Source organism: Bombus terrestris, chromosome 1 (assembly GCF_910591885.1).
Source record: "Bombus terrestris chromosome 1, iyBomTerr1.2, whole genome shotgun sequence".
Lineage (NCBI taxonomy): Eukaryota > Metazoa > Arthropoda > Insecta > Hymenoptera > Apidae > Bombus > Bombus terrestris.
The window spans coordinates 15,000,904-15,022,057 of record NC_063269.1 but is presented as its reverse complement, the minus strand read 5'-3'; the positions used below and the strand labels follow the sequence as shown (position 1 = coordinate 15,022,057).

Genomic DNA, 21,154 nt, shown 5'->3' with positions numbered 1-21,154 from the left:
GTGCCCCCCCCCCGAAAACTAAGAGGAAACGACCCGTCCGCCAGCCAGTGGCGGCGGCAAAAACGCAAGGCAGCACCGCCGAGGCAGCCGTAGATGGCCGGGAGGAGGCCATGGAGTTGGCCCAATGAATTCAAGAGGCTCCCCCAGAGTAACCTGGGAAGGTCAAGACGGGCGCAAGACTAGCTGTTCCAGACTATCCGGAAAAGCGAGGTCGCCCTCGCGGTGGTGGCTGAGCCGTATCGCGTCCCTGACGCGCCCAACTGAGTCGGGGATCTGGATGGTTTGGCAGCCATAACCTGGACGACAGCGCTGAGCGCCCCCAGCGTTATGCTCGACCGTGGCAGCGGCCACGTTGCGGTCGAGTGGGCTGGAATGGCGGTGGTGGACGTTTACGTTTCTCACAACAGCGGCATGGCCGCGTTCGAGAACTTCCTGGACGGGGTTGGCGAATGCGTCAGAAGATGCCTTCCGCTCCAGGTACTCGTTCTCGGGGATTTCAGCGCCCACTCCTCGCAGTGGGGAAATGCCAGGACGGACGCTCGTGGGAGAAATCTATCCGATTGGGCTACAGGACTCGGGCTCCTACTGGTGAACAGGGGCTCAGCGAGCACATGGCGTGACGTGGAGAGGATCCTCTGTGATCGACGTTACATGGGCTACCTCCGAGGCCTACAGGAGAATTTCCAATTGGAGAGTGGCCGAAGGGGTCGACTACATACTGATGGAGGTGGCCCACCACAAGACAACGTGCCGCTATACAGGCCAGCAGTCCCCGAGGAGCCCACCACCAAGGTGGCGTCTCAAGGAGAGGGACAGGGAGATGCTCCAGACGGCAGTCTCCGTCTCCGCCTGGAGTTGGGACGCACGAAGAATGTCGGGAAGCGTCGACGAGGAAGCAGAAAGTCTCCGAAGGGACATGAGCGCGGCGTGTGACGCCTCGATGCCACGCTCCGTTCCCGGCTATAGACGCGACCAATGCGTATACTGGTGGACTCCCGAGATCACGGAGACCTGAGCGAGGTGCGTTCGGGCCCGCAGAAGGCTCCAGAGGGCGCGTCGTCGTAGGCGGACACGCGACGAGGAAGAGATCTCCCGGCACTACGAGGCGTACAGAGAAATTAGGCGCACTCTGCAGCGGGAGATCAAAGATCGCGAAAACCCGGTCCTGGACGGAGCTGATAGAGTCGGTCGAATTCGATCCGTGGGAGCGGCCTTACCGTCTGGTGACGAAGAAGCTACGACCTCGGGCTCCCCCACTGACCGCCAGAACGGATCCGGCGTTGCTCGCAAAAGTCATCGGGACTCTGTTTCCACGGCGAGACAACGACGCTAGGCAGACAGGGCTATCCTCCCCCTCCGACGAGACGACGGAATGGAGCGAGGAGCTGCGAGTGACGCAGGAAGAGCTCCTCGATGCGACAAAGAGGATGGCCTCCCGCGACGTGGCACCAGGTCCGGATGGAATTACAGGCCGGGTTTGGGCAGAGTCAATGACTACCTTGGCTCCCCGCCTGCGACACCTGTTCACCAGATGCCTGAGGGAGGGTGTTTACCCCCGGATATGGCGAACGGCAAGACTGGTCCTGCTGAAGAAAGAGGGACGCCCGTTGGACTCGCCGTCCGCGTACAGACCGGTGAGCCTTCTCGACGAGGTAGGCAAGCTGTTCGAGAGGATAATCGCTACCCGCCTGGAGACCCACATGTCAGAGCGAGTGCCTGGATGGCACGACAGCCAGTATGGCTTTCGCCGAGGTCGCTCGACGGTGGACGCCGTTAGGCGAGTGAGGTCCATGGTGGAAGACATGGTTTCCCGAGGCGGGGTGGCGTTGGCAGTTTCCCTGGATGTCGCGAATGCCTTCAACGCCATCCCCTGGGACAGGATAGTGGAAGCCCTGGAACACCTGGAGGTGCCGCCATATCTCGTTCGGGCCATTCGAGCGTATTTAAGCGACAGGTGGGTCGCGTACACCAGCAGGAACGGAGAAGAGAGGAAGCCAGTCGAGCGTGGCGTTCCATAGGGCTCAGTACTGGGAACCATCCTGTGGATCACGGTCTACGACTCGGTCCTTCGATGCCCGATGCCCCCGGAAACGGGCATGGTATGTTACGCCGACGACACCTTGGTCTTGGCCGGGGGACGCTGCTAGTACAAGACTTTGAACATCACCGAAACAGCCGTGGCATGCGCGGTGCGTGCCATCCAGATGTTCGGTTTGAGCGTGTCGCCGGCCAAGTCCGAGGCCATATGGTTCGGCCGCCGCCGTAGAGGAACTCCTCCTCCTGGACTGTCCGTGAACATCAACGGGGAAGAAGTCCCGGTGATATGCCAGATGAATTACCTGGATCTCATCATCGACAACCAATGGACCTTCAGGCCGCATTTCGAGATCCTGGTTCCAAGGGTGACAGCCGCAGCTAACGCCTTATGCGGTTTGCTGCCAAACATCGGGGGAGCAGGGGTCGGAGTACACCGGCTCTACGAGGGAGTGGTCCGGTCCAGAATCCTCTACGGAGCCCCCGTATGGGCCGAAGACCTGATGGCGAGTCGCCGCAGCTTACTCTTGTTGAGGAGGTTGCAAAAAACGATCGCCATCCGCATAGTGAGAGGATATCGGACCATATCCTACGCGTCGGCGTCCGTGCTGGCGGCGTCCGTGCTGGCGGCGTCCCCACCGTAAGAGTTACAGGCCCTTGCGCTCCGACGGGTGTATGAACACCTGAGGGACCTGGGCTCGGACGGGCTTACGCTGTCCATCGCTAGCCGGCCGGCCCAAGACGTCCGGACGGAGGCGAATCTAGAGACCTGGGAGCGATGGCGCTCTCGGCTGCTCGAGGATGATGCTGTGCGGCCACACCGAGGCGTTCGAGCCGTCCTTCCCAATTGAGAGGCTTGGAGGGACCGAGGCGGAGTTCCGCTCACCTACTGGACCACGCAAATGCTCACCGGCCACGGAGTAATCGGCGAGTTCCTGCTAAGGATTCGGAGGGAGGCGACATCCATCTGTCACCACTGCAAGGAAGAGGAAGACACGGCGCAGCACACTCTGAAATTCTGTCCAGCGTGGGAAGAACCGCGCCCTATCTTGCGACTCGCCATCGGCGAGAGATTGGCCCCCGAGGCTGTCGTCGGGTCGATGCTGAGAGGGCACCAGGAGTTCATCGCCGTCCGCTCCTACTGCGAGCAAGTTATGCGCGTGAAGGAGCAAGCGAAGCGGGATAGGGAGAAGAGACAGGATCCTGTCAGGCTGCTGTACCCAAGGGACCCTGCACGCCGCAGGGTTGCGGAACCACCACCACCGCCCGTCCTGGGTGCGTTTAGGGAGCCGTCACGCCGAGGAGGGTCTGGGCCCTCCCCGGGCTTGCACGACGGTTTGGGGAAGAGGCGTTAGGGGGTGTGTGGTCCCCCCCTAGCGGCCCAAGTCAAGACAAGGACGCCTCCCTTAACAACAAACGGAGAAACGGCGCAGTGACATGACTAATTATTTATAATAAGTTAATAAACTTATTAACTTATTACAGATAAGTATAATTTATAAATTCTAATATTATAAATAAGTAAATATTACTTATTAGAAATGTCTAGTTGAATCAAGTGCTTAGGTTTAACGGATAGTGTTTTTTAGCCTGCGGATCTGGTTCGACGTATTAAGTAATTTAGTAATTAGGGGCTTTCGATGTTTGTTGACTCTTTTGCACTCGACAGTAAATATACCTATCCACCTCAAATTGATGACCACGACGTGATCTCTACAGCAAAAAGAAGTGTGTGACTGTAATAGCGCTACCGAGACTTCCATCATCGCGAATCTACAACTGTGGCAAACTGGACCTACACCGCTACGATGAACACAGAACAGCCCTTCGATCTTCAGCAAACCTCGACACCTTATCTCAGATCGACACGCAAAAGCACGTGACAGGATACGAGACGATGACCAAGCCAAGGAGTGATGTGGTCATTGCAAAGTTCATGGGAATCACCACCAGCACATCATACTCAAAAGAGGAGGAACAGAGGCCTACGACCGTACGCGGAACGCCCCGCACCGTACCGATAAATATCCACCGCCACATCGAAGACTTGGCGCAACTTCCGCACGGGTTCGACAACAAAAGACTGACGTCTTGCCCCGCATCGAAAACGACAAATTCGCAGATGCCAAAAAGCTCTTGCAAATGCACAAGGAGACAACAAGCGAAGTCGTACGACCATATGCATAACACAAAGAGGAAAACGTTATCACTGATAAGGGGATACTGTGGCGGCACTCGACAGCAAATATACCCATCCACCTCAGACATTTTTGAAGGTGCTACCAAATGATAGGAAATTTAACAGATTTGCAAATTGCACGAATTATGTAAATACTATAACAAATACCATGATATAAGTCAAGAAAAAGAATATTATACTAAACCAGGTTTGGGGTATAGAAGAGATAAAATTCAAGAAAGATTTTAAGTTAAGAATTTACATCGTATGTATTAGACATACTAATGCTGAATGTGCTAACATATGGTGCAAAAATATGGAGTTGGAAAGAGACAAGGGAAGTGTAAAAGATACAGATAAGCTACTTAAAATGAGCATCAGATCTGGATAGATATACACTGGAGTTCATAATACCAGAAGAGACACAAACAGAGACAAAATAAGAATTAAGACAGGACAAAGGACAATGAAGTTCAAGGAGGAAGCAAAGGAAGAAGAGCGAAGAGAATTGCTACAAAAACATACATAAAGGAAAAGGAAGAAGGCTGAATGATAATGGGATCGAGGTATGAACAAACGGAGTATCCAATTAGGGGTCGAACAGCTTAGAAGCGAAAAGTAAGAAATAATAACAAAGCTAACAAAAAGGGACGGAGTATACCAAAGACAAGAGCAATATAAGTAAACAAAATAGAAAGTGCAAAATATAAAGTAAGGTATAACCAGATAAGGAAAAATGAGCGTGCAGCGTCTCTGAAAAGAACCGGGCATACAATTAATCGAAAGCTAATAACAAGGGCAAGTTGTAATAATATAGAAAGATGAAATTGATTACTGGAAAAAAAAGAAGAAAAGAAAGTGCGAGATTTCCCATGAAAGATGCAGCACGCTGGAGCGTATGGTTAGAAAATACAAAGAAAGAAGTGGTAAGGGGGAACTTGAAAATGAAGGACATAGTGAATGATAGGGAAAGAGAAGAGGTAACAAGATGGTTGAGGAAAATGGAGAAACGGAAGAAGGAGGAAGAGAAAAAAATATATGCAAAGGTGTGTGTATGCGCGCGCTTGTATGTAGGTATGTATAAGTGTGTTTGTGTATACGTATAGTTGATAGATTAAATAAATCAACATTGTAAAAAGACTGTGAACAAAGCCCTTTTCAGACCTGTGAGGCCGGAGAAAAAGATTATTTGTATATATAAAAAATACTGCTGATATTTATATATATAAAATATTGATGATGTCAGATAACTTTTCGTAGCCACTGCATAGTTGGTCTGAAGTCAAACTAGTGAATGAAGCAAACGCTAAATAATAAATGATCTATTCTAGTGGAACGCGCAAGAATGTATCGCTCATTGACAATCTTTTAGAATTAAATTATTGCAATAAAATCACATATTCGTCTCTGCAATGTCTCAACTACAAAATCAAATCAGATGATACACACGTAATAATTATATGCATATATAAATCAACAAATCGCGGGTTATAATCTGTATGCAACTTTATCTCTTTGTTTCCAGAATATATTTTCAATCGCGATTAAATGCTCTCTTGGGGTGGCATCGAATCGCGACGAATATTCGACGAGCAGAAAGTTTTTAAGCATCGCCGGAGGCGCGACGCTGAAGTTGAATGATTTAACTCGAACGGAAAAGGAACCAAGCGCAAAAAGCGAGGACCGATTGAAAAGTGGAATGGCCGTGGAAGAGATGAGGAGAGAAAGAGAAAGCAGAGCCAGCGCGAGAAATGGAGATCGTAGAAACCTTTTCAAGAAGACAAGAAGACCGTCGCGTAAAACATAAGTTTCGCGAGAAGAAACCTCGGAGTGATGGTAAACTTTCGAACGGACTTCCTTTTCCAACATGAAGGACGCTCGTGAAATACCGTCGCCTGTCTCCTTACGATTTCGTGTTCAAACGTAGAACTTGCGGAGTAATCGATTTAAAACCGAATGAAATTAAAGGGGAATAGAAATTCCCGTTTCAGTTGAGTAGTTTCTTCCTCTTTATTAATATGATAATTGGTAAGTTTTCAGTGGCGCCAGTTCATGACAAAGACTTTTCTCTGTGAAATAGTGATTCAGTCTTTCGACTCATCCATAACCAAAACTGAAGGATGAAAATTATAAATTGAATACACAGTCACTGACTGGCTGGTTCGAGATTTCAGATCGGTACTAGGTCTCGCGTTGTGTTGATCAGTTAGCTGTTTTTGACGAGTATACTCGTCATGAAGAAATGCTAATATTTTGTGTTATGACGAGCCCTGTCAGTAATAAAATTAAAAAGTAAATAACACTTCATCACAACTTAATTTTATATTATAACAGCTATACATACTCTGTGTTTGACGTGTACTTTTTCGTCTACTTTTTACGACGCATTTTAGGTATACGCTTTCCAAAGAGGTCGCAATAGTTAAGTGGTTAAGAGACTCTTATATTCTGTAATACATTATATAGTTTTTCTTTCCCATTTTAAAATTTAACAAACTAGAAAAAGAAATAGAAAACTCATGAACGTTATCAGATTGTTTAAGATTTCGAAATTCATAAAAATTTTTGAATATTCTCTACAGTTCTCCTTACAGGAAAATCCTGTCGATCATAAATTTAACTTTAATTCAATCATAAAAGAAAAATTTTTTTAGCCTATTCTTTGCATTTTAAAAAATGATACATGATGGTATAAACAGGACGAGAAAATATGGTGCGTGATGCATAAGAACTTATCCAAAATACACAGAAATGTGAACAAAAATTTGCTAAACTAAATATATTAAGAAAAATGGCTTCAATCAGTTATTAAACTTGATTAAGGACTTCTCAACAATCTTAACATTAATCATTGCATTAACCATTAAACCACACATTCAAATATTAAATATTTAAAAACAATCGTAACCCCAAAAGAGCAATAGAAAATACTCCGGAATAAAAAAGTTACACTTCCTTTACCAGCTTTTTGCGTCAGTTATTTCCGTTCCTAATCAACGGAATTGTTTACTTATACGTAACTAGAGCAGCGCCACCCATTGCAGGAATAATGGCGATACATCGCGACTGCACCCGGCCAAAAGTACAGAAACGGAAGCAGAAGGATTGCTTCCTTCCAGTAACTCGATTACCCTCGGAATGCTGCAATCAACGAAAGAATCGTTGTTCGTGTGTGAACCCGAGAGTACGTGTAGTCGAACTCGTCTATATCGTCGGACATCCTCGTGTTGAGTCCACGAAACACTCGTGAGAGTAGTTAGCGTTTACGACGCAATCGCTTTTAACAGGTCACCGAAGAAACGACTGCTGGTTAAGGAACGACTCGTGGGGAGCATCGCTACGAGTAACTATCCCAGATCACTTCGCTTTTCAATTACATCAACCGTTGTGAAACTGTCATTTAATCAAAGTTTATTCAGCAAAGGTTATCCATTTTGAGCCACATATCTAGGAGTTTTATCGAAATCAATGATTTATGATGATTGATTTAAAATAATTCTACTAATTTCTTGTATTAGGAATGATAAGATTATCTGTGTATTTTTAAATATATCGTAAATAAGAATAAATAGAAATTTATTGGTAAATATGTACATTGCACACTTCGTATCACAAAATAATTTATTACGTATACATATCGTAAAAAGAAAATGTTTATTTCGGCTAATTCATACTTTATATTTGTGTTTATATTTGTCGGTTTCTTCGTTCATTATGTATTTATATTACTAAAGAATCAATTTTTGGGTTAGAAATATCGATTATAACAAAAACAAGTTTTATTTATAAAAACAAAGTTAATATTATTTAAATAATATTATTATGTAAATAATAAAATCAGGAAAAGGTGCAAAACTTGTAGGTCTACGTTAACCCAGTCACAGCTATTTGATAGATAAAAGATATTCGTGGTACAAGAAAATAGATTTGCTAGTCTTCACATTGTTAAACAAACAAATATCCAAGTTAACATTAGTTTCTATCTGACCTATTCTACTAACTACAGCATTTTCATGATGCAGCACCAACCTAATCAAATAATTCGGTAAATTAGATAAACATAAGTTTAGATAAATCCCTATTGACTCATTTTCTTTTGTTGCTTACTCGATGTCTGATCAATATCGGTCTACTGCACTAATCGCTCGCCTATCGACGTATCTGTTCTATTAATCACGATCCTATCATATATTATAGCCTCACTATTTTAGCCAATATGCCTGACAAAAGGACATCACATTCTACTAATGATCACCTAAACATTCATCTAAGTCTGCCTAAACACGCTGACGTACCACAGAACAATGATAGGAGCTCGCTTCTATTTCTAAATTAAATCATTCCATTTGCATGCCATTGAGTCACCATTATCGTTTGAACCACGGCCATAACACGGTACAGGGAACGAATTAAATCTCCCTCTTTCACCATCCAAAGAGGGGTCAGAGTAGCTGTTGGAACATTCGAGGTCATTTTACCGAACAACGAGTTTCCTCCAGGCGCATACAGTTACGGCTGGCAATAGCAAGTTCGCCGGCGGCCTATAACGTGGCCATAACTTTCACGAGTGAACATGGAACAACGATAGATGCGTGGTTAGACATAGGTACGTGAGGTTACCGCGGGACCGCATAATAAGGTTCCGTGTACGGCTAACGAATGAAATTAGAACAACTTCCGGCTGAAATTGTCCAAAGTTATCAAGTCTCCGCGTTCTAGCTGCTCCTTTGTGCTAAGATGCAAACTGAGATCGTTCAGTTGAACGAAAATTGACAAGCTATATCAGAACATGATGCGAATAAAATAAATGTGGTAAGCAAATTCCAATTTCTTCGAATTCGTTGATCTACATCTTAATAGATATACGTAATGAACAGTATACATATAAACGACAATTAAATGTCAATAATTGAATGTAACAAAAATATCATAAACTCGAACGCAAGAAAGAAGCGGATAACATAGGAGCATTTCCTGAGACACTTCCCTAAGTTCAAGAAAAACAGTCACCAGTGTCATCACACTACGTAATTCTCCGGACGAAGAAACTTCCGACAATCAACATGTAAAGTGGAAATCAGTGAGCAGCAGCGGAATACAGATACTAAGTATTAACGTGTAATCCAAGAGTGAACTCGCCAGTGAAGGTAAACCAAGATACCAACCAACAAATCTGGTCAGACCTGACAGGCAAGATCTAACGACTTGCAGCAACTCGATTCCACGCCAATCAGATAATCATACAACTTTTCAACGAAAGCAATGAAAAATTCAAATATTTATAGTTCTGTAAAATAACGTTGAAGTTTCTCGACCGAGATGAAAATTTAAAGATTATTATTTCAAGCTGGATTCTCTGGATTCGATTTAAATTTACGGCAACCGCACGCCATTAGTTGCGCTCCTTCACGGAACTGTGTATCGTTAAAGTTTCGCCGTCAGGTGTGCTGGGTAAGTTTAACTTTAAACAGCATCGATTATTTAAGATCGAGAGGAATCGTACACCTAGCGAGCAAACGGAATCACAACGAAAGCTAGCTAACTGAAGGAAAGTTGTTGAAATTTATTTCCACTTGCGCAGACCATTGTTTGTTATCACGTTACGAGGCCTGGCCGCATTAAGCTCTAGCTGAAGTTACGAAAAGACTTGTTATTGGCTGGTGACTTCGTGCACAGATGGCAAAAAGTAATGTACAATTCGCGAAGAGTTTCAGAGAAATGGCTGGCAGTATTGAAAGCATTTTGTTGGGTTAACCCTTTCGCTTCGGGTGCCGCTTATAGGCGCGAGATGACCTGTGGGTACGAGCATCGCTTATAGACGACATCCACGAAATGACCTGTGGATACGAGCGTCGCTTATAGGCGAAATCCACGAAATGACCTGTGGGTATGCGCGCCGTATATAGGCGGCGACCACGCGACGAATCCTCGGTTCGGCACCCCATATATCGAGCATACACCAGTGCCATCTGTAGTCAATAATATATTTTTTCGTTATCGGCAGAACATTTTCTGTTGATTTTATTGATATATTGGATTAATCACTTCTTAAAAGTTATTCATTGTTGAAACAACATCAAAACGTTTTACGCAATATATTTCAAACATTCAAACGATTTATACTGTTTCGTGCTAAAAAATCTGTTAAATCCATTGACAGTGAAGCGATATTTCATATACGGTTCTTACAAGAATTATTGATATTTAAGACTTAGGAAATCGTATATAGAGCAACCACGCACACTGTACGCATTTCTGGCACGCGCTTCCGTTCAGTGACAGTACTTCGGCGGACTGGACTGTCGAAGCGAAAGGGTTAAATCTAGGATGTGAAAAAGCAGCAATGACAGCTTCGCAGGAATTGGTTTCCAGAGACAGAAACCTTTTGAATCTTTCGTTTGAGCTTGTCCTAATTGTTTCTAAGATAGTCTCCCAAATTGAATAACTTTGAACATTTGATTCATTAATTTACTCCCGAACGTATAGGAAGCATGAGATTAGACATCCATAATACATATTGTTTTCAGTCTATACTTTATCCATAGCAGTTGCAGAAGAACGCAGACATATCAATAATTCATCCAAGTAAAACAAATTGAAATCTCTCTCTGTGAAGTTACATAAGGTGTCTAATGTTTCATGTAACATCTTCATGAAAAAATCTTCTCCGTATTAGCTAATATTTGAGAAAATGAATCATTCCAGTTTTTTCTTCAATAATGTCACAGTTCTCAAGACGGGATGACAAATCCCAAAGTGAGGCACATTTTTATGATACACCATCATCTAAATTTTTAAAACGTAACACGAATAGACGCGCTCATAAATATGTGAATGAGCACTACGACAAAGATATGAAGTAAGAAAACTGTCATTGGCATAAGAGACAATAATTTCTCCAAAATGCACCACATCTGTTTCGTATTGTACACGAAAATTTAGAAAGACTTTGACAAAATTCAGCCCGTTCTAAATCATTATTGCAACAGTTTTAAGAAAACTTAACTTACACAAAGCGTGAACGTTATGCAATTTAAGAGCAATTTGATCGGAATGAGCCAATGTGTACATTTGAAGCAACGCTATGACAAAGCCAATGATCTTTGTTCAAGTATATTCTCAGGCGAAAAATATCGCCGATTCTTCGAGGACCAAATAACAACAGTAGCGGAAACATATTTTACGTTTTGCAACGCTTTTGTAACGTTAATGACTAGTACTTTATATGCACCATATGATGCTCATATTTTTAAACGTGGTTTTGAATATTTCATTTTCCATAGTCGCCGAAGGTACAATTTTGTTGACGATGCACATTTCGATATTCATCTTTAAACTACGTACTATGTCTAATTATTGGTAAAGGAAATTAAATTTTTATCACTCCATGGGTATAGTTCAATTTAATAAATCATTTAATATATGGAATACAATGCAATATCGAGCAACTTTTATTTCCATCGAATGTTTTATAATCCGATCTTTTATATTTCACATGGCATCTTTGATTTACATTTGCTTTGTATGTAACTACTACATTTATAGTAATGTTTTTGCTAATCAGTCGCATTTTTACAAAATAAAATCGTGACAATATACATGGCAATGAATCGAATATAATTAAATTAATATCGTTTCATGCTATGTGTACATATAAGAATGAATGGTAATTAAATGGTGTCATTTATCACTAATTTTATTATTTACAGAAAATTTGCGATCTGTGTCAAATTCAATGCAGTCATCCTAAAAGATTACATAAATTAAATAATATATAAAAGCAGCATTACGTTTTAACCTTGTAACATCGTAATATTCTGAAATTCAGACAAACAACAAACAATTCATACAACAAAGCATTTACCTTTAGTGATTATTCTACAAATTCATTTCTTTCTGATTCTACGATTTATTTTCCAGCTTTTAAGGCAAATTATTCACAAATGGTATATCCAACCACAAAGTTTTGTTTGCCAGTAAATTGCAGTTGCCACATTAAGCATTTTTACTCACACAGCTTTCGAGTACATAATCAAACTTTGGATCTTCCGTCGTATTCATAGCAAAGTGTAGATTTACAATAATGGGGTACAATACCAATATTACTGCTACAATCAGTTAGAAACGGACAGTTCGACGATAAATTTACGTTTTGCGGCACGTTCTCCCGATATTATATCATAGTACAGACCGCTGGCACATTGCTCGATATACATGTTCCTATCGCTACATCTACAATATTTTTGATAATCTTCTGTGTAAAAGCCTGTGTTGTATCAGCTACCACAAGTTTCTCAATTCCTAGCATTATTGTCCATAACAGTGAGCATGACTATTATCAATGCATCTTTCTTCTGTATAGTCAAAGTATTGTTCGCTTTTACGCATCATAAGAAATTTCACATTAGCTGAGCATGTATAATATTTGTTACAGTACTATTCATGAGGAACATTCTTAACACCGACACTACAATCGTAAGGATTATACTGCATTCATAGTAGGTATTTAATAGCGACAGTTGGGTACGTTCTTGGGTAAATCGCACGTGCCGATCATTGGATTGAAGACGTACCCTTGGAAACACGACAGAAGACATTTGCGACCGTTGGAGCATTCGTAATATAACCTACAATCTGTTTCATGAGAATAGCGACTATGGCCAAAGGATGGACAACTGGATGGAAATTGACAATTTTCACTTCGTTTTGCTACATCAGGTAGAAAGTCTGTAGCCAGGTCGGTTCGTTTGAGGTGGACATTAGACAGTCTGATCTTGCTCGAAGATTTTGTTGGAATTTCGTATGTTTCGGCAAAAGCGTTCCCCGTCACCGCCAAAACGGCAATAACTAGTAATAATAAACCTGAAATAGAAGAAAATAACGAATCTGCCATTTTGTATGTCAATACTATTCTGCGTGTCATGAAGAAAAAGCTAAGTTTTGTTTAAATAGCAAATTAATGATCCCTGCATCTTAAAGAAATGTGTCAAAAAATTTGGTGACGAATTTGGTGATTTTAATTTTTACAGTTACTGAATACAGATGAATATTATAAGTATTATAAATGTTATTATATCAAGTAGTATAATATTATAAATATTATTAATATTTTTTTATTATCATCATCAGTGACGGACTAAAACGAGATCCGTCATTGATAATGATTATTGCTACTCAAAAGAATTTGGTCATCGTTAATGGTTATAGGTAACTAAAAACAGTATTGACCGTCGATGTAGCAACCTGATGAATGCATATACGACATAATGTTAATTATAGGAGTGGTAAGTGTAACAGTTTGCAGCATAACAATTTTCGATGGTGGTTTCCAATAAGCAAAAAATATTCATCTTCGATGGTTATTCGTAATTGAAAACAACTTCATTCGTCGTTAATGTTCACTAGTAGCCGAAAAAATTTATTTCGTTCTCTATATTCTCTCAAAGAATATATTGTTCATATAATATATGCGATATAAGGATATGTCAAACTAAAATAAAATCCCAAAAGCAACATACGTGGTTACGAACTATATCACAAGTAAAATTACTCACCTCTCATTCTAACAGATTTATTTCTAACAATGGAAAGATAACACACTCTCCTATAGCCGGTTTTGGGGAAAGAACTGACATTACCAAGTTATAAGATTTGACTTTTATAGTTAACTTATCGGATTATCAACATATCTTTCTACTTTGTATCGAACGATACAATCATTTAACGACTCAGGTTTAGAGTATTTTCAAATGATAATTCCCGTTATTATCTAACTCACAATTTTAGAGTTATCACCCACGTATAAATTGGCTTATCGTTTTGCGCTTTACATATCAAAAGTGCGATGCTGGGATAATAGTGCTTAACGATAGAAAAATACGTTAATAATACGTTATGTACTCAGATATATATGTAGGAGGGCTATGAATGTAATCTGTAAACAAAGCATTGAAGATGTCGAGAAATTCAAAGCAAGCGATTCTGTATAACAATTTCGATAAGAGAAGTAGATTACTCTTAGAAGAGTATCATAAAAAAAAGTAACTAATAACAGACAGCTATAATAGATACATGGTATAAACAGGATCACACCTTATATATGTAACAGAATCGAATTATTCGATTGAATTTTATAACGTACTGACAAAGATTTAGAACGAAAGTTCTTAAAATTTTTATCCTGTTACACGATAGTACAGATAAGATCGTGACACGATAGGATTGTAATACAATTTTAACGAACAAAACATAAGTATCTGCAATTATAAATCGGAAATACGTTATTTATTGCGCAGAATTTCGTATATTTATCGTGAATTATGTAACACGATAATACCAATAGACGGCTTTTTATGTTATTAATAATAATAATGAATTAATTATCTCCGTGTTTTATTCGTATATCTTTCCAAGATCTGGTCGTCAAAACCTTTTATGATTTCTGCTAAGAAAAAGCGATTATGTTTATCTACATGTGGTGACACTCGACCACGGAATTTTCCGATGGCTTCGCAACACAAAGCGACCTTCAAAGCGTAAGGCCAACATGCCTAATGTACCATCGATATCGCTACGGTTCTTTTGCCGAATATTTGGAAGAACGCATACGCGGCAACTGTCGCGGACATCTAACAAACACGTGCGTAGTAGGGATATCGGAGGCAACAAAGAAAAGAATCCGTTTGGCTTTAGTTCATCGAGAAGAAAAATATATAATAATTTAATCCTTTTTTGGTTTTTTGTGTCTGTCAAGAATTACGTGGATCTTTCACGCCGATTGAAAACTGCAGCCCATGAAATAGGCTTAGAAATCTGTTATAATTTTTTTTTTTTTTACTTTAAAAAATTTTGTTGTATTTTGTTATAAATTTATGTATAACCTGCCTCAAAATTCAATAACTTTATTTCTTTCTTGCCCTTCTAAAAAAAAAGCACAAAAAGACGCTGTCTTAGAACATTCTAATTCAGGACACCCCCTTAAGTACAAAGATGCGGCGATTAAATATTTCCTAACCAAAATGGCACCCAAATTAGCCTAGAAAATTTTGATTGTCTATAGAAGGCAAAAGTTTGTTCAAGTTAGTTAAAACAATGATTATCTTAGTCAATTTACAAAAAATAGAAATTCTGATTTATCCGTATTTCGAATTTAGATGTCCAGTTTACACATACAAATTTTAGTTAAAATTGCTAAATATTTACAAAAAATAATGAACAAGGATGTATTGAAACTGATGATTCTTTAAAATCTGTTTATATGCTTATATTTGTTGTTGAGAATATCAAATTTATCCATGGGCATCTATCCGCATTTTGAGAGTTTTCATCCGCGAAATGTAGACGATTGTCGCTAAAGAAAAAGTAGGTGTGATCAGTATTATTAGCTGCACTATGAATCTGCAAATTTTCATCAAAATCGGCATATCACATTTATTGTAGGTAATGTGTCCTGTAAGTACTCATATAAGGTAGTTTCTCAAGATACTGTATTGTACGAGGTGACGATGATGCGTAATCCCGTATAAAATGAATTAGTAGCAACAGAATTTAACATTTTTTAAATAAAATTGCGCTTTCCCGTTGCAAGGTGTGATTTCATTTTTCTCTCAACTTGTTACAAATCATTTCCTATAAATTTTGGCGCGCCTGATTCAAACGCAGTCCAGACCTGACTAAATTTTAATTGGAACGAAAATAAGAAGCGATTATTTCAAATAATTTATTTCGGATCTTTATTTTCGCTATTATTATTAGAAAATAAATGGGAAATGATGAACGGGAAAGATAAGTGCTGATAACTGTCCCGATTAAGAATCGACCACACCAAAATCGCCTATTTCCTCGAAACAACTCATTCTCAGCAAAATAGACCGAGCATATTGCACCACCTGCGCAAATCAGCCGCTAACACACCACATACTATATATCTAACATCTAAGAAATACAATTCAATTTGTTAAAGACTCCAATCTGTATAAGAAAAAATGTTACTTTAAGAAATCTTTATAGCAATTTGCCGTAAGCAAAGCTGTCCCTTCAAAAAGCTCATCCATGAGAGATCTTTGCCTGGGCCCATCTAATATTGTTACGAGAGAAAATAACCGTTCTACAGGTGCAGCGGCTTGACAGATAAAAGAGGCTTGTTATTCTCCAGAAAACTGTCTCCTATCGAATAACCATTTAACATGGACAAATCGAAGCTTTTATCTTGCCAACTAAAAATGTCGATTTAGTTATTTATTTTTATCTTCGGATAACATTCGTGGAATTGTTAGCTGTTTCGCCTTCGCCTCTTTCAACCTCGAAACTGTTACTTGTTATTTTTCAATAGCGTTGATTACATCTTCGTGATAAGTCACTGATAGTCAACGACTTTTAAGTAAAATGGATTTGAAATTGTTCTGATCTTATGGAACAACGTGTATATTTTATAAAAGAGTTATAGCAAAGCACGGTTTAGGATTTCTTCCAACGAATAAAAAATTAGTTTGTGGATGATAGAGATTAATTATTTGCAGTTTAAAGAATATTTAAGCTCTTCAGAAGCTACATTGATCGCTTTATATTCTACATTTAGATTACCCATAAATCCATAAACAATCGTCAATTTATAACCCTTTTTATCCAACTTACCTTATCGAAACAAAACTACTAATTTTACAAAGCTTCGTTATAAAAATGTGCTGGTGCGGTTGGTTGTTTTATCATAAAAAGATTTTCAGAGTACAAAGACTTAAGCAAATGTACATACAAGTAAATACACAGAGAATACAAATTCCTTATTTCAAGTTTCGTATCACATACTTGGCAATCCTTTCGTGTTATACTATTCTTCTCGAGGAATAATCATTCGTTCCCCGGAGTTATAGCTCTCAAGACTTTATTTCTTATGGATCCCATGCTTTTAAGTTCCGTAGGCAAAGTTAATGAAAAAGAAAAATGTTCAGCCGGCGAAAATAAAGTTATAAATAAAGTTATATCAGAGACTGAAAGCTACGGTGAAAAGTAATTAAAATTCCGCGGCTACGTCTAGCAGACATTTATCGCGTGCCGCGACGAACAAACTCTATCCAATTAAAGCGAAAACTGATGGCCTGTTGAAATTAATACTCTGTCTGCGGGACGTGTGCTCGGGAATTGCGAATCTCAACTTGACACGTTGATTAAGTAACATTCAAATGGTAATGCAACGGCTTCGATTAGCCGGCATTTAATTAAATCACTTTGTAACTTCGTAATTAATCGCGCGGAATGTATACAGTTATGTCAAACTGATTTCAATCGAGCACACGTTCGGAATTCTCATCGGTAAAGTTGTAGAATGAGCAAGACTCTCTGTATTGCCTCTGATGAGATTATCTCCTACAGAGAAACGATCAAGCAATTAACGCATCACAATTTCCTACCCAAGACCGAACCACTAACAATTCGATTTCATTGAGTCAAGTTGATAGCAATCAATGTATTTCAATATCTATATTGTCTGATAAGCACGATCGCGGTCTGTTGAATTGATTCTAATTACAGCACCTTGTACGATTATCAGTAGTATACTCTATTACGTCATTCTGGAAGAAATTGTATCAATAAAATCTTAATAACATATCAAAAGCACTGCTTTAATTGAAGATAGTATTGATTAAAATATGATTCAAAACCTTTTATAAGTAATAAGTCTTTGTAAAATAATAAAATAAGTACAATTCTTAATTGGATATCGAGCACAGTAATCGAAGAGAAATTTAATAACGTAGACATAATTTTTTTACAAAAATATTGTTACACGTATTAAACGTTAATTATAATGCTATTTTACAAAACTTTTTCAACATTATAAAATTGAATAAGCTAGAACCTCAGAAACATAAATTGGTAAAATTCATCGCAGAGGAAAACGAAATTTTCTGGCAAAGCAATCATAAAGTTATCAAATAGATGGGACGAAATCATTGAAACACATATAATGTGTATAATATCTGATTGCATATACGAGGTGAACCACGTCAAATGTTACAGTCTGTTTTTTCCGAAACTACATATAATATTATGGCTATCCCAAAAGTTTCTTTTGCTTTATAAGGAAATAATAGATGCTCAACATTTCTTGTTTTATATTATTTTATTGAATTATGTATTATCCCCATTTAACTTTTCAAAGAGATAATATTTTAGAACATAAGAAGCTGTGGGGTTGAATCTCCTAGGGGTGGAATTAATTAATTAATGTATTAATTTTTCATTATTTTCATAATTGTTTCCAAGCCTAATAAAACTTTTATCTGAATCATTTTTCATATTCTGCATATTCTTTACATTTCTGCATACCTATATCTTATACTCTAAAACGTTTAACGTATTCAAATTTCAAGCCGACATCTATTACAGTTCCAAAGAGAACAAATTGTGCAAATTGTGTTTTTGTGTGTATATATGGACTTTCTAATATTTCTTTCTCAAATCTGGAGCGATCCAGTATTTTAAACGCAACAAATGCATTAAAAGTGAAGTAAATTTGTTCTTCTAAATTTTGTGTACGTGCAGTAATTGAAATATACGATCGCTTAGATTAAACAAATCCTATTTACCGAACGCGGTAAAGCCGTTACACTAATCGGATGACTGACCAGTAACGGGTCTATTCCACTAGCCCAACTTTGAACCGTAGTTCAACCTATCCTATTAACTTAACTCTCAAACTACTGAAACGGTATTAATTTTCAATCCAAAGTACTACTTTCAACGACGGATTTGTGCTTCAAGTTATCAAATCTACTTTATATTCATCGAGGTAATCGTCCTTCTATAAATCTCCTAAGCAACTTAAAAATTCTATCAACTTGAAATATCAAGACAAACTAAACTTTTAAATCTTCGAAGCGAATCGTATTCCACGGATTCGCTGGCTTCGTGACTTTACTATATAATATACTTATTATTAAATATATTACTTTGAAATTACATACTGAGCTTCAGAAATAGCTTTTTCAAAAATATAAAATTTGATACCTTTACTGTAACATGTCTTCTCATATAAATTTAAATGAGTTCTAACAAATGAAATGCTATTTATTTATCGATTAATGTTATATTTAAATTTCCTTTATCCTCTCATTTTGTTCATCAAATAAACTAGGCTTATTTCATTAAGTTAACATAGATCATCATTCGAAGATCATCCATTACTAATCTAATATATATCTAATTATATCAGATATTAATAATAATAATTAGAATAACACAATGGAGGAAATTGGGTGTAAGAACATAACATTTAAAGCTCAAGAGAAGCACACGTTCATTTTATCAAAACACATATACATTTAATGATTGGGAAAAGGGTGTAAGAAAAATTCTAGTGAGTAAAAAGTTCTGAAGTAAAATTCAACAAGTTGAAAATTACGACCAACGAACGGTCAAGAGACGTGCACAGGATCCTTAAAGAATTGGAGTTCATTGTCGTAAAGAACCAGTTAATACACTTGACGTGGAACAACATTATAATCCGCGAGTTTCGTGGCAACTTCCAGTACCGCGTATTACGACGATGAGAAAAGTTCTCGCGAAGCGGACACCGCGCGAATTAATGCGTCATTTGAGGAACGCGTGAGCAGAATAACTTGGCCGGATTTCGCATGTCGATTCGACGACCGGAAGCGACGTGAAATCGCAATGAGCCGACGTTTGCTCTACCTCCGCGGATTTACTTGCCGCCACAAAGACGATAATGCGACATTGCGGAGAATAATAGATGTCATCATGAGGCGTCGCAGGGTTTCCACTCGACTGAGACTAATAAACATTCCGTTGCGTGACAAATTTAACTAATTCGCCAACTCTTTACGTTAAAGTAAGGAGCATTTATGAAGTCTGATCTAAAGTATATTTTTATCAATTTTAACTAATTGCTTGGTTAAAGGTATTAACTGAGGAGACAAGTTAACTTGTCATTTGGGTAATAATTTATTTATTTAAAAGACTCCTATATCTTTTTACATATAATTTCATTTCTGTTACAAATAAAATGTGACATATTCATGTTTGTAAGGGTTAAAACTAGTTCAACTGAAACTAATTTATCTTTATTATTAATTTTTAATTTCGTAAGTATTAATCGATGGTTGTTATGGTTCCATAATTTTTAGTTCCTGAATTTTTATGTCTCAATTTCATTTGTGTTTCATCAGGCAGAAGTTTTAATGTTTTAAGAAAAATCTTGACATAAGATTGCAATGAAGAATTACGTATGTTAATAACAATTGTTTTATATTTTTCGTGAATTTAAGAAATTTTGTAAGAATAAAGAAACACGATTGAACTGAGCAACGTAATAACATCAATTACAAAAATGTACCTCAGACTTAATCTTGGCAAAAAAACCTCGAACCCTGTGGAATATTCCAAAAGGTTAACTAAACCCTTGTCAACCTCTACAAAGCAGAGGGCCTTTGACGCTTTTCCAGGGACACAATGCTTTCAGGGCATAATACAAGAGAGGACACGAGTCTTAAAAACTCTTAGCACAGTTTTTAAATAGCATAACACGAAGTTGGAACACATGCATTTTGTAAAGGGCATAATAGAAAGTTACAAGGGATATATTTTACGAATTCTTGAATTCCTTTATACCTCAATAATGTAAAGTACTGTTGTACCATATTGCGAAAATATATTTCAAAAGATGAACAAATTAATCGCTCAATTAATCAAATAAACGTATCAATTCCACTTCCAATATTAACGCTTTAGTAGTATAATAACATTGCGAAAAATTTAGTAGGAAAAATCTAAATACCAATTATTTCTTTATTCCTTAGATTTCTCTTCTTATAAAAATATACCTATAGATTCAACCTTTTATAAAAAATAAATATTAATAATTATGTTAAATTTGTATGATGACATTTAACATAAGAAATTTATACGATTCATTTTCAATGACTT

At 38.7% G+C, this 21,154-nt stretch overlaps 2 protein-coding genes across 4 annotated transcripts in view; one reads left to right on the top strand and one right to left on the bottom strand.

Annotated features, from left to right (window-relative positions):
* Positions 1-21,154, bottom strand: part of LOC100648546 — a 396,941-nt gene that overhangs the window by 213,383 nt on the left and 162,404 nt on the right. The window lies entirely within an intron of this gene.
* Positions 2,205-2,678, top strand: LOC105666278. The gene has a single exon (XM_012314127.2). It carries the CDS (start codon positions 2,205-2,207, stop codon positions 2,676-2,678), a length of 474 nt encoding a protein of 157 aa, XP_012169517.2.